This window comes from Drosophila subobscura, chromosome E (assembly GCF_008121235.1).
Source record: "Drosophila subobscura isolate 14011-0131.10 chromosome E, UCBerk_Dsub_1.0, whole genome shotgun sequence".
In the NCBI taxonomy this organism is placed as follows: domain Eukaryota; kingdom Metazoa; phylum Arthropoda; class Insecta; order Diptera; family Drosophilidae; genus Drosophila; species Drosophila subobscura.
This window is the reverse complement of record NC_048531.1, coordinates 12,226,876-12,241,182: the sequence shown is the minus strand read 5'-3', so window position 1 is coordinate 12,241,182 and position 14,307 is coordinate 12,226,876. Positions and strand designations below refer to the sequence as shown.

Below are 14,307 nucleotides of genomic sequence, written 5' to 3'. Positions count from 1 at the left end.
CTTTATTCAAATTTCTCCAGCACACTGGTGGGATGCAACTAAGTACTAGTTCTGGCAACGAGTTTGCTGCCACTCGGGTGTCGTGTCTGGAACGGACAACTTAACATCCGTTTTAAACGGTAATTCCACTGCTGTGGCATGGCATGGCATGGTGCTCCGTGCTCCGTGCTCCGTGCTCCTCGGTGCAGCATTTAGCAAGGCCATTGGAATCAATCTAGGATTACCCATGACGAGCCAACCCATCCACTTGTGGGCTATTGACTCCCAGTCCATTCCCATTCCCAGTCGCATCCAGACAAGCATTGGCACAAGCCTCCTTTGTTAATAGTCGTACTCATAATAAAGTGTTTTTTATTGCAACCAACCAGCACTGGCACTGGCTCTGGCCAGCTTAACCATATAATCGGCCCATAATGGCAGAGCCATTATAACAAATTGATATCAATTTAGTTACAATATATGCACAAGTTGCGTCGATGACTCGCCATTGAACTCTGTGCGGGATTCAAGTGCTGGGAGCGATTGCAGCAGCGATGCATCACATGCACATGCACATGCACATGGAGAGGCAAAGGCAGAGGCAGAGGCAGAGGCACATGCAGAGGCACGTCTACACACAGCCGTTGAATTCTGATGGGGCAAGAGCGGCCACAGAGGTAACAGTATAGACCAGTATTCCGAGTTGCCAAAGCGCCGTTTGATGCTCTAATTTATACAGCATACTGATGAGTTGACCGCTGTTCTGGAATTGTTCTCCTACGGGTTTGGATTCGGGTTCGGCTTCGGGTTCGCTTCAGTTTGGTTTTGCTACGCTTTGGTCACGAAAAAAGTGGCTCCAACACGGAGCACACCTGACCAGACGCACACAGCCAGGGGAAACCTGCACACAAATGGAAATATTTGTAGCGGTTAGCAGTTAATTGAAATGCATTTGGCTTGTTTGCTGTCAATCACAGGGACCAAGATGGACGGATAGGCCTTGCAACGGAACTGTTACCGAAGAACGAAGCCAGAAGCCAGGAGCCAGAAGCCCGAAGCCCGAAGGGTAATAAAGCCATTGTTCAGGATGCACGCAACCCCATCGCCACTTTGCCATTGATCCACTGTGCAGAGTTATGCCTCCCCACGCCATGGGATGCCTTGATAATGATTCTATCCAAATCATAACGAAATATTTATTCAATAATCGCAAACACGAAGGTTGAAATGGTTTCTCAGAGTCTATGGCAATAGCATCTCGCGTGGCCTAATGTCAAGTAGATAAAGGAGTGGAGGTACTTGCATCCTCCATTAACCGTTTTGGTGGATCGAGCAGATTTTCATGTTCATTGCAGAAGCAATTGGTACTCGTAATAAGTGGCCGACGACCGCAGACGTGGAAACAAGAACACATTTTTCAATCGTTATTTATGAATACAATTGCAAGTTGGTTCAGGCTGCAGCACCGTTCCGCTACAAGCGTATCAATAACTAGCCAGATTAAAATACACCAGCGAACGGGATGGGACAGAGGACTGAGGACAGAGGACAGTTGCAATCCTGCTGTGCATCCCAGACGTGAACTGGTTTACCGGCTGTCCGCGTCAGCAGCAGGCCAGCAGCGCGGCATTGCAGATCAGACGACGGCACCGCAGCCCCAGGCCGGGCAGCGACGTGTGCCTAAAGTTTGCATAAGTTGAGCTGGCTGGACATGGACATGGACATGGACATAGACGGGGATGTGGCTGGGGCTGGGGCTGTGGATGTGGACCTGAACCTGACTTCGTTTTACAGTTAAGGATTTATGGATGATGTATGGGTAAATGGCAAACAGATACGCCGGTAATTGTGTGTAGGTAACGCATTGCTAACTGGTCCACAAATGTATTCCAACCAAACAGACACACAGATAAACGATCGTTCCAGTGGTGTCCAGGGGCAGAGCATCAGAGTCGATTTCAGATTCAAAGATTCAGATTCAAAGCGTAACCGTTACGAGAACACAAAAAACTAATTCGGACATCGAGAGTCGAGTCATAAAATGCAGATAGGCCAAGGCAAACCTCGATCGTCGATCGTCGATCGTCATAAAAGTGCACAGAAACAGAAAGAGAAAAAGAGAATAAAAACAACAAAAACAGAAACAGAAACAGAAAATCGAAGGCCCATTTTCTAGAACTGTATATGGATTGAGATAATGTGAAGTAAATACCAAGCGGAGCGGGGGGTATATATCATTAGATGGAGATCTACAAAACTGAAACTTTCTAAATGACGGGCGGCACCGGCACTAGCAACAGCAACAGCAACAGCAACAAAAAACCAAAACTGTAAATGCAGCTAAAGCAAATAGCAAATAGTTGAATGCATTCGAAGCGGCGTCGCCAACTAAAGTATAATTATTGCCTAGACAAGATGGGAATGGAGACAGAGACTGCCCCAGACGACGGAGCTGATGATGAGGCAGGGGCTGTAGCTGGTGCTGGTGCTGGTGCTGGTGCTGAAGCGGATCAGACTCCGCGGGACAGGGAGGCGGCACGTACGCAGCGTGCGGCACAAGGAGATGCCAATATATTTGCTCTATACATATATTTCTATAGTTATTTGTTTTGTGCGCTTCCCCTTCCAGTGGCTCTAACTGTCTTTAATTGAAACCAGTTTGCTGTAATTGTTTTTTTGGCTTCGCCGGGTAAGAGTTGGCCCCGCTGCCTTATATGTTATAACTCGCTTATGTCAAACAGATTGTCTGTGTAATTTGAGCAGCCCCACCACAGACATACATACGTACCAGCCCAGCTCAGCTCCCACCTGCTTGGCTGATTATATTTTCAAAAGTTTTCACTTGTTCTCGGGCCCCACCACGATCCATCTCTCCAAATGCTTTGCAGCTGCACTGGAGTGTGACTGAAATGAGTAAATTGTCATAAATTATGGTGAACCAATGACAAATGAAGCTGCTCCAATTGGGCGGAGGATGTGCCTCTATCAAATTGGAGCATGGCCCGCGACATGGGTTCAAGCGGGGATCTTCGGAACGGTACACACGGCGCATACTCGATGCAGAACCTGTCCGAGTGCCAGTCCCAGGTGCAACAGCATACACCTTGTTTAATTAGTCGTCAGTGGGAGATCTTCGCCTTCACACATCACAACACATCTCCTCAGTTCCTTATACAATTTGTCAAAACACAATTCCAACTTATACTTTCGAGATATAAGAGCGGAAAGTAGAAAAGAAAACTCGTTTAAGAGCGAAAAGTTTTCTCTGTTGGTGTCGCTGCCTTCAGCTTTGGCTCTGGCTCGAGCAGCTTGTCTAAGCTTCAGTGGCAGTCGCTTCTACGACGGCGACCTTGATAGACGTCTGCGCGGTTCCAGCCAACTCAAAGAAAATCTAAAGAAAACCTCAAGCCGCAAAGAGTCGCGAAGAAAAGTCGCAAAGGTGCCGCGATCTTCGCTTTCTTTGTTGCAAAAGAAAAACCATTTCTGAAAACAATAACCATAAGCGGGGGCTAGTGCTGTTTTTGTGTTGTTTTTGTGTGGCACGAGATGTTTCAAAAATGTGGCCGCAAATGATGGCAAATGTGCAAAATGTGCTGCAAGAGAAATGTGTGAAAATGCCAGCAAATGCAAATGCAAAGTGAATTTAGCCAGTAACAAGCAAACGAAAAGCAGACTGAAAAGAAAATAAGGAAAGCCCGCCGCCGGCGAGCAATCCTTCGCAAAACGAAGCCCACCTGGAGAATCGGGAAATTTATAGCCCCAAGGTGTTAATTAATTCGCCACCTCGACTGGGCTCTGCTGTAAGTAAGAGTTGGATTTACATACGCGTAGATACCTGGATCTCCCTCTCGATCTAGATCTCCCCGAATGGGCTGTGTGTTGCCCTTGGTGGGCTTGGGCTTATCAGACCATTGCCAATTGTGTTTAGGTCACTGGGCACTCTCCCAATTTGAAAAATCTTTCTGTCTTTTGTATTTCTGGGGCTTTTAATTTTTTATTTTGTTGTTTTTTTGGAGAAAGTAATTTGCTGAACTCCATTCACGAAGCCATGCAAACTCCGGCCATTGCCCACACTTAGAGCCGAATCGCCATCGTCGTCGCCGTCGTCGTCGCCTCCGTTCAGTGCACTGTCGTAATTTGGTTTTAACAACTAACCGAAACCGTTGGCCAGTTAGCCACAGCCCCATTTCTAGCCCTATGCTGGAGATGAGCCACAACTGGCAAGAGCATGGGCATAAGTACATATTAAAGCACATTAAGGCGGCGAGCAAATGATGCGCTCCTCTGGCCATACAATGGACCTGGAGGAGCGTCGGCGCCGACGCTAACACAAAATAATAGAAATAACAGAGGAATACATTTGAAATTTGTTATTATGCTGTATGCCGGGGATCCGGGGAACTGCACTACACTCGCAGTGGCTGCTGCCGCAGCGCCTGCTGTGGCATGTTCTAAGTGTTAGGAGTACGCCGAGTGTGACGTCGGCTGCACTCGGAAGTGTAGCGGCTGCTCCAGCCAGACAATGGTGCAGCCCCCCGTCCTCAGCACTCTATCAGCAGCAGTGCATGTTCATGTGAATTGCAATGATGGCCAGGTTAGAATGCGTTGTGGTAATTTCAATACCCCTGAATGCACAGAGCTTGGGGTATGCCACACTAATAGGAAGTGAAGCAAGATTAGAGGGTCACGAGTTATGAGTTTTCCGGACCCAATCTTCGCTCACTTTCTTCTGATTTAACCGTTCTGAGACAACCTCCAAGCTGCTGCGATGGACCTGCAACAGTTAACGGTTCGCTGGCCAGGGGTATGCCCCGCGTCGATCAGCTTCGCCTGCCCTGCTACCACTTGTTTATTATGGATAAATTTATGCACAGACTTAGAACAATGCGCACACGCTCTTTCGTGTTGCCCAATAATTAATGATCATGTACATGGATGCGGATGATGGGTTGGTCTGGGCTGCGGATGGTATGGTATGGAATGGAATCGCATGGAATCGCATGGACTGGTGTGAGATGTAGCAGATGGAATATGGCTAATATATGCAGTTGGGTTCAATTACCTGTTAATTGAGTTTAGTCGAGTGCGCAAGAGTCAAGACCCTGCGCACTGCACCCCATAGAGAGACCGCAGAGAACATGCAGACAGACTAGACAGACCAACCCGCAGAGCCGACACACTACGACTGGGTTAGCAGAAGGTTTTCCATCTCTCTCGGCAACTCTTTTTCCCAGCATCATCAAAATCGCATCAGTTTCAGTCGTCGAGGTGCTGGGACTGCTGCTGATGTTGCACTCGTACCCCAAAATTCAGGTCATTACTGCCATTAAATTCGTTTCGAAAATGCATGAGGAGGCAAAGGCAAAGGCAGGGGCAGCGCTAAATATAAGATAAACTGCTGAAAGCATCGAAACCGATGACCGAAAATCAAACGAAACTGAGGCAAAGTCGTAAACAGATCGAAAAGAAAGAGAAATAATAGAAATGTTATTGTTGTTTTGTTTAAATGGCATAACTGTACAACACATCACAGCGCATTGGGTGATAGATGGACGGAGCTAACCCGTGTGGATAGATGGATGAATGGTGATTATGACTGAGACTGGGTGACTGGTGGCTGGTCAATCAAAAGACTAGGGCCCGTTGCTGTTTTTGTTGTCGTTCTTTTTAGTGCGTTTTGTAAAGAAATTTTACTTTCAAATTAGGCCGCAAACTGTTGCTTTTTATCGCTTTCTTCTCTCATTCATTCTCTCGCGCATTACCCCTCGTGTTACCTCTCGCTCTCGCTCCCGCTCCCGCTCCCGTGCCCTACCAGTCGCTTTTGTCTATTACTGTTGTTCTTTTGAGCAGCAAAGCACAGCAAAGCACCACACACAAACACACACACACGCACTAGGAGAGCGTGTGAGAGAGGGGGATAGGGAGATAAGCAGAACTTGGATATGAACAGTTAGAAGTCCCCAATATTTTTACTCTGTGGTGCTTAAGTTTTGTATACCCTCTGCAGAGGCAGGCTGTTGCGATATAAACCAAATGTTTGTCACGCCAAGTGGGAAGCATTTCCAAACTGTATATGGTACATATGTTTGTATGTACATAATTCGTATTTGATATTCTTGATCTGTTTAATCAGCCATTCCATTTTTATTTGAAACACAATCTAGCTGTAGCATAAAGTATGAACGGAAAAGGGTATCGAATAATTTAGAGACCCGACGCAAGCTTTTCGTTTTGGATATTTTTCTCGCTGGTGCTTCTGCCGCCGTTGTGTGTGTGAAATATTTATGTAAATTGGTTAGCCGAAAGCAGCTGCTAAAGTGCAACTGATTAGCGGTATAAACGTGGTGTTCTAAGCGAAGTGCAGCAGCATTTGGTAACGGTAAACAGCACTCACACCGGCACGCAGCGGTACAGCAGCCGCATCACGAGAGTAGAGTAGAGGAGAGGAGAGGCAGATGGCAACATTTTTCCCACTGCGACGCACTTGCTCCAGTGCCAATGCAACATAATTCCACCTCTGTTGCACCTTGCCCCTGTCTCTCTCCCCCCTCTCTCTCTATCTCTCTCTCACTCTATCTCTCTCTATAAATATACATTTGCTTGTAGAACGAGTTTTAATTGCAACATTTGTTTAAATGTTGTCCGTTAGCAGCTAACGACACAGCCAACACCAACTGGATGTAGATGTTGCTCCATTTCCAGCAGCGGACACGGGCGGGACGGGCCGCTGGCCGCAACAATTTCTGCCTCATTAGCCGAGGCCCCCAAAGAATGTCAACCGCGGGGCCGGGGCTGGTTTCGCCTTGCTCTGGACTACAAATTAGGATTTCTTTCAAATTAATTAGTGGCTTGGTCTTTTCCGCTCTCAACTTTCAGCCGGAGCGGTCGCAGCCAATCCCCCTGAGTGTTCCCCGGACCAGCTATGTTGCTGTTGCTGAGATGTGGCTCACCAAATCCTTACCGCTGCTCCTCCTGCTCGCCTCCCTCTGCCCACCGGCCACGCCCGCATCGACGCCGCGATCACCCACGCCGCAGAGGATGCGGAACTTCAATCGGAACAGCGGCAACAGTTACAGCAGACAGCCATCCGCTGGCGGTCTGGTGCCCGAGAGTTTACTGTTAGAGGATTTGCAGCAACCCAACGGCCAGATCATCAATCTGACAAGGCATCACGACGGAGACGTCTTCCATACGGGCGGTAAGTGCCAGTGCCAGTGTCTGCCCCGAAGCCCAGACGAGGCCTTTGGATGTCAATGCCATGCCCAGTTTTGTGTGGCATGTGGCATCTTGTTCTATTGGTTTAATACACTTTGAGGGACTCCACTAAGTTCCACTAGAAGTTTGTAACGTCTAGAAGGAGAAATGATTCCCTAGAAGCATCTGGCAAGTTTCTGTCTGTCTGTCTGTTATTTGGCCTGGTTCTATGCAAGACATTCATTCCATGAAAATAATCGTTAATCAATCTTAAGTTTATTTTTAAAAAATACTTTCCCTCTTAACAATTTGTTAATTTGTTTGTTAAACTAGATCTAACATTAGCATCTACCTTTTAGAGACTTTGAAATGTCATAGATTTAGTTGTTGCTGATGATGTCTCTGCATAATCCTTTTGTATAGTTTCACACATATGTAATTACCACAAACGCATAGAAAGAACCGGTCTGCAAGGGTATTTAAAGACTCGGTACCCGAGGCCAGGCTTTCTCCCTTGGTTTCTTGATGATTTTGCTGCGTTTCGAGGCTGAGCCGAGATGATGCGTTGACAGCAGCATTAATTTCGCCAGTAAGGCCTGGCTGTAAAGGCTTATTAGCCGTCAATCCCTGGCTGGGGGTGGGTTGGGGATTCTGTTGTGATGGCCAGAGTCAATCCATCTTAACGTTTCTCTTTCGCTTCCTCCTCGCTCTTCGCACTCCTTTACAGGCATCAGCAGTGCGTGCAACGCGGACACCTGCATCGGGTTGTCCAGTGGGACGGCGGGTCTGGTGCGTCTCTCGAACGACGGGAACGGGAATGGAAATGGACATGGCAACGGTAACTAACAGATTACCATGGAGATTGAGCTTGTCATAATCCAAGTATATCCCCAAACCATAGATGGACTGGGTCAAGACTCGGCCACGGCCTCATTGGCTGGCGGTCAGCTGGAGCTGCTCGCCCGACGCCTCAAGATGCAGCAGCATCGAGGCAGGAATCCCCAGCAGCTCGAGGCGGAGGGAAACCAGGATGGGGGCTGCACCTGCCGCTGCCTGCCCTACCTGAGGGCCTACCGCGAGGATCTGGGCATCTGTGTGGATGACATCCATGGTAAGTTCGAATGCGGAAGCTGGCTTCACGTCTGGATTTCGTGGCTAATTCGTATCGAAATTGTGTGCTCCATTTCGCGGTGGGAGTCGCTGCCGTTCCCACCCAGTCACTCGTGTGGGAGACTCCGTCCATCCATTGTTTTGTCACATGGAAGGGAGCACAATGGTTGCTCAACCGCCACTCGAGTCGACGGGTACAAGTACGAGTACGAGTTTGAGTACGAGTATTAACCAGAAGAAAGAAATGCTGTAATAACAGCAGAAATTGTTTGCAGGGCTCGGGCTCGGGCTCCGCAGAATGAACTGAAATGAAATGAAATGAAAACGAAACGTGACGCAAAGAGGGAAAAATGCTATTATTATTGAACAAATCGTTTCGTTGGTATCTTTCTTCTGCGACGGCTAATGAATGAAAGGAAACTTTCGCCGTCTGCCACCATAAACACACACAGACGAGTGCTGTGGCGCTGTGCGCTGTGCCACCGATTCCAAGTCCAATTCCGAATCCATTTAAGAGTCGGCCTTTGGCTTGGAGTCCCCATCGCACGGAAAGTAAGAGCTCTGCTTTGCGGAAAAGTAAACACAAACATTCGTATTTTCTCTCATGGCAACGGTATGGGTTGGGCGAGTAATTGATAAGCGATTCCCCGATGTTATCGCAGCCACTAACGAAGCTTTCCCACTGCCCTTGCAGAGTGCTCCCTGTCGCCGTTCGTTAGCGGCTCCTCGTCGGAGAAGATCCCATTCGTGTTCCTGCCTCTACGCGGACAGATCATCTATCCCAGTCGAGAGATCAGCTTTGCCAGTAAGTCAAATATTTCAGCATTCATTGGCCCTTGAAAGTGTATCCTTCGCTTTACCATAGACATTCACACTCCCGTTTGTGCGGTGACGGGTGCCCAGTATCTGGGCTCCAATGGCTGGTCGGATCTGCGAAATCCCATCGACACGGACTATCCGTTCCGCATGTTCCGCGACGAGGGACGCAGCTTCGTGCAGTGGCTGGGCGAGCCGGAGTTGCGCCAGAAGATGCAGGGCCGCCTCATTGTGGTGCATCTGGTGTGCCGGGACATGACGGTGGCCATGAATGCCACCAGCCACGGCAAGGGCGAGCCTCTGATGCCGCCCCGGAACGTACACTCGCCCTGCGTGGCATTCCGCGTGAACGGGAGTCCGGTGAAGTATGCGCACAGTAAGTTTTTCGCAGGGGTAGACACCCATCCAAAGGTTAACCCCGTCCATGCGCTCCACAGATGTGCCAGAGGTGTTCTTCCAGCCGGCAAATACCACAACTTTGGCCTCCATCTCGGACGGGATGAGCATGCGGGAGTATGTGGTGATTGGCATCTGCAGCCTGCTGCTGGGCCTCATCTACGTCGCCTCCGTGTTCCTCTATCTGTACATGAAGAAGCGCAAGCGCCACAGCTCCCGCCACTCCCTGGACAACCTGGCCAACGAGATCAATTACCCCAAGAACGACCAGGTAACCTACGGAGCCCCCTTCAGCCGCGTGGGCAGCATCTACTCAGCCAACAGCATGGGTCTGGGCAATGGCAGCGAGTCGAACAGTCGCCCCAACATCGCCAGCCTGAAGGAGGACATGGGCATCGTCAAGAACAATCCTCTGCTGCAGCACTTTCCCCAGCTGGGCGAGCGGGAGCACCAGTCGGGCTTCGCCAGCGACATTTCCAACTCCAATTCCGAGTGCGAGATGGAGGAGAAGATCAAGGTGCGCTTCAGCAGCTTCTGTGCTAGCTCTAGAATGCCTCAAACGTAGATTTTCTTATCTTTCAGACCTCGGTCCTGGTGCATCCGCAGCTGGGAAAGTCGTCCAAGTCGCCCAATGGCTGTGGCAATGGCCAGGAGAATGCCTCTGTGGAATCTGATGAGTTTCTGCAGGACAACGAGTGCCTGCCACCCGAGAATGTGGCCGTCATCGAGGATCTGATGAGCGAGGAGAAGATGGAGAACCTTCGGGCCATGGTCAGTGGAAATGTGCGCAAGAAACTCTACTTTAATCCGGCCTACTTTGAGCCACATCTCCTGGCGGTAAGTCTCGGTGCCATTTGCGTATTTACATCCCATTTAATTCCATTTGTTACCCAGGAGCCGCCTCAAGCTGCCATTGAGTTTCTGCAGAAGATCCGCGAGGTTATTGCCATTGCCAAGTACAAGATGGCCGCCAAGCGATACCAGCCCTCGCTCAACATCATACCCGAGGAGCAGCAGCCAGACTCCAGCAGCTCCCCGTCCATGTATCAGCTTTCACTGCAGCAGAATCTCTCGGCCAAGGCCGGAATGGGGGACAAGCGGAACAGCATCGAGCAGTGGCTGCAGAGTGTCCCCAATTCCGACTCGCCGCAGCCACAGAAGACCCTCGACAGAGCCACGCCAGTAGCGGCCAAGAAGAACTCGGGCTCGCCCACAAAGGGCTCTCTGAGGAGGGAGATAACGGCGCCCAAGGAGCGTCCGCCACCTCCACCCAATGCAAAGGTCAAAGCGAACGAAGGGCCCACAAATTCGGACTCTCCGAAGTCAGCATCAAGCAGGGCAGCGGGTGCAGAGCCAGAGACGGGAAAGAGCAATGCCAACTCCTACGAGAGCTTCTCCTCCTACTCGATGGCCGCCAATGTGTACGGCTTTGCGGAGACGGGCGGGGAGATCTACAACAATCCAAAGTTCATGCTGGCTGACTCCCCTGCCGGCTCCATGCGCAGCACCTCCAGTCGCTCCAAATCCCTGCGCAAGCGGGGCGATGTGCTGGATCAGTTTGCAGCCGCCAACTCCACGCCCACCTCGCTGACATCCTTCGACCGGCAGCACTACAACATGCTGCGGAACATGAAGCCAGCGGAAATCATCTACGACTCACTGAAGCGGGAGTACGGCGCCCATATACCCACGCCCGACTACGACAGCACCATCGAGAAGAAGATCAAGGACATCTACAGCAGCACGCAGAGCAGCATCCCCTCGGTGCCCACGCCGGACTACAGCTCCCTCAGCCGCAAGTCCCTGAAGCAGTTCCAGCCGGACTCCCCCATCTACAGGCGAAAGTCGCCGCAGTATCTGATCGTTGACTACGAGACGGACAGCCTCGAACGACTGGAGCCGAGCAAGCGCAAGAGCTCCCACTCCTCCAGCTCGCCCTCGTCCGATGTGAGCTCCCAGCTGAGTCCCAGCCTCAGCACCGCCCTGCCCCTGGAGGAGGAGCTGGAGATCAGCCACACGGTCTACGATCGTCTGAACGGCTTTCGCAAGGAGGGTGACCTGAAGAAGCGCCTCTCCAGCAAGAATCCGCAGCTGGTGCAGCAGCGGCAGAAGGAGGCGGCGGCTCGCATCAAGTACGACACCCCTTTTCGGGGCAGCATGACCATCGAGGTGGAGCACGAGCCCCCCTCCGACCTCGAGCGCACGGACAGCGACCAGTTCGAGCCGGACACGCTCGATCGAAAGCCCAAGAAGCAGAGCTTCTGCGACATCAACGCCTGGGATGGCCACGGGCGGCAGTCGCAGCAGCTGAGCAGCGATTCCTACGTGGATTCGGACTACAACCAGATCAACTCGCTGCCAGATTTGAGTCGTGGCCTGAGTCCGGCAAACAGTCAGGCCATCAAGCCGCGCACGGCTTCCTTTATTTTGAAGTCCAGCCACTCGTTCCGCAACCTGCGGGAGATCTACGAGTCCCCGCTGGTGGCGCAGGCGCAGGCGCAGGAGAGCTGCAAGTGCGAGAGGAAAGCGACAGCTGAGGAGGAGGGCCGCATACTCACGCTGGAGGCGAAGCACTCGCGGCGCCAGCGGGGCATGCAGTCCTCGCCCACCCACTCGGTGGCGGATGTGGGCAAGGTGAACAAGACAACCATCACGATATCCTCGCCCAAGCCGCAGGAGAAGCAACAGGAGAAGGGCAAGGCGCTGGGGCACAGGAATCATCCGCCAAAGGCCAATCAACATTACTGTCCTCCGCTGGTGCAGAGCAAGCGGCCACTACCGCCGCCGCCGCCATCCTCCCAAACTGTCGGCGAGAGCCAGACACAGGATGAGGATGCTTACAGCATGCACAGCGAGGTCACGGAGGTGACTGGCGTCACGTCGGAGTTCGAGAACTCCTGCAACAACACCATGTCCAGCGCGATATCGGCCACAACCGAGGAGCGAGGCCACAACTATGGCAAGCAGTCCAAGGAGATTCACGGCAAGTCCCAGTCCCAGAAGCAGGCCCACCTGGAGGCCGACTACGATGCGATGTACAGCAAGAAGATCAACAGCTTGCGCAATGACTACAGCCTGACAAAGTATCTCAATCGGCGCAAGAGTCACCAGCGCGACGAAGCCTCCGAGCCAGGCCAGGAGCCCAAGGACAACAATGCAGAGCCTGAGTTCAGCAGCATCAACAACGCCAATGCCAAGAATGGCATGAAGGATGTGGATCTGAACCAGTTCGATGCCTTGTCGGTCAGCTCGCGCTCCAACCGAAGCAGCGGCCACCTGTCGGAGCGCACCAAGGAGATGTACCGCAATGCGGGAGTGCCCGTGGGCATAGCCTATCCCCAGCGGGCGGCGGCGGCCAACAGCTCGGGGAACTCCAATCCGAGCAATGTTCAGACTGTCTACCGCTGCGAGATCGAGCCGGCACAGCTAACGGCGGGCATGCAGATCGCCATCGGACTGAAGGACCGGGCCAAGAAGGCCAAGGACCTGAAGAATGCGTGGCGCAAGTTCGTTACGATGGCGGCCAACAAGTTCAGTCCCAGCCAGAGCCCGGCCCCCACCTACGGCACCAAGAATGCGGCTGGCTTCCTGGAGGCACTCGACCGAGATGAGGGCATCGCCACCATCATTGAGAACGCGGCCCAGTCTGCTGGCATGGGCCACGGGCCTGGCAGTCAGAACTTCTACGAGCAGCGATTCGGGCAGCTGGACAGCGGCTACATGAGCACGGACTCCACAGAGCTGTACAAGCGCAATGTCTACGATCGGTACAACTTCAAGATGATGACGGGGCGCGGGCAGATCATCAGGGTGGACACGATCGAGGACAACGAGGAAGAGAGTGGGCCCAATGACAGTCGCTTCGAGGATCTGGAGCATATGGTGTCGCCTGGCCACAGCCGTCGATCTCCGGAGAATGTTGCCGGCGACGATCTGAGCGAAGCCGACTCCGACAAGACATTGACTCGCTCCCACTCCCGCTCGCCCTCGCAGACCAACTCCCAGAATCTGAATGTGCGCGGCAGCACCACAACGATGTCGTCGTACTCCTCGGAGGAGGAGGCCGGACGGGGGCACAGCACGTGCTGTGGATCCTCCGAGACGGACGAAGAGACTAATGCAGAGGACATGTGGGAGTCCGGGGCGGAGAGCATAGAGACCCACTCTGTTCTCTACAAAATGATTAGAAAGAGTTAGGTTAAGTGTTTAGTGAGGTTAGGTTAGTGGAAAGTAGGGTTAGGTTCGATTTAGGAACGTGCAATATCTGGAACAGAGGGGAAAGACTTCCATCTAGACTAGGTTAGCATTAGCCCGAAGTAAACAGTGCAATAACTTCGCAGATAATTCTTGCCAAACCACAAGGTGCAATTTTATTCGATGTAAGTTAGCTATAGGAAATGGAACTCCTTGGAGCCACCAACCCAGACCCAAGCCCTAAGATCTATAAGTGCAATAATTCATATTATATCGTTTATCAAATCGTAGCGAGTATCGTATCGTATCGTATCGTATCGAAGAGGCATCGATGCGTTTATTGTGATAAATGTCAGCAGTCTTGGGCCGGAAATGTGCAATCTTAATCTTAATCTCAGTGTAGTTAGTACTTATATGGTTTATAGCTAAGTTATCCATAATAAACATTGAAATACTTAGAATTAAATGATTTTAGTGGTGAAGTTATAAATATTTCGATCGTTCGATTGATAGGAAATCAATTTTCAAACGAAAAGATAATTTCTATAGATTAGATATCTATCTGATCGAAGCCTTTATTAAATACTTAACAATTACTTAAAGGCAAATCAAATGATT

General features: G+C 51.1%; 1 protein-coding gene across 1 annotated transcript; it reads left to right on the top strand.

Annotated features, from left to right (window-relative positions):
• Positions 1-3,318: 3,318 nt before the first annotated feature.
• On the top strand, positions 3,319-14,155 carry LOC117889810. Its single transcript, XM_034794289.1, has 9 exons — positions 3,319-3,779; positions 6,856-7,177; positions 7,901-8,011; positions 8,075-8,284; positions 8,978-9,088; positions 9,149-9,475; positions 9,537-10,012; positions 10,078-10,332; positions 10,390-14,155. The coding sequence occupies exons 2-9, from the start codon at positions 6,919-6,921 to the stop codon at positions 13,690-13,692; spliced, it is 5,052 nt and encodes a 1,683-aa protein (XP_034650180.1). The 5' UTR covers positions 3,319-3,779; positions 6,856-6,918; the 3' UTR covers positions 13,693-14,155.
• Positions 14,156-14,307: the final 152 nt, after the last annotated feature.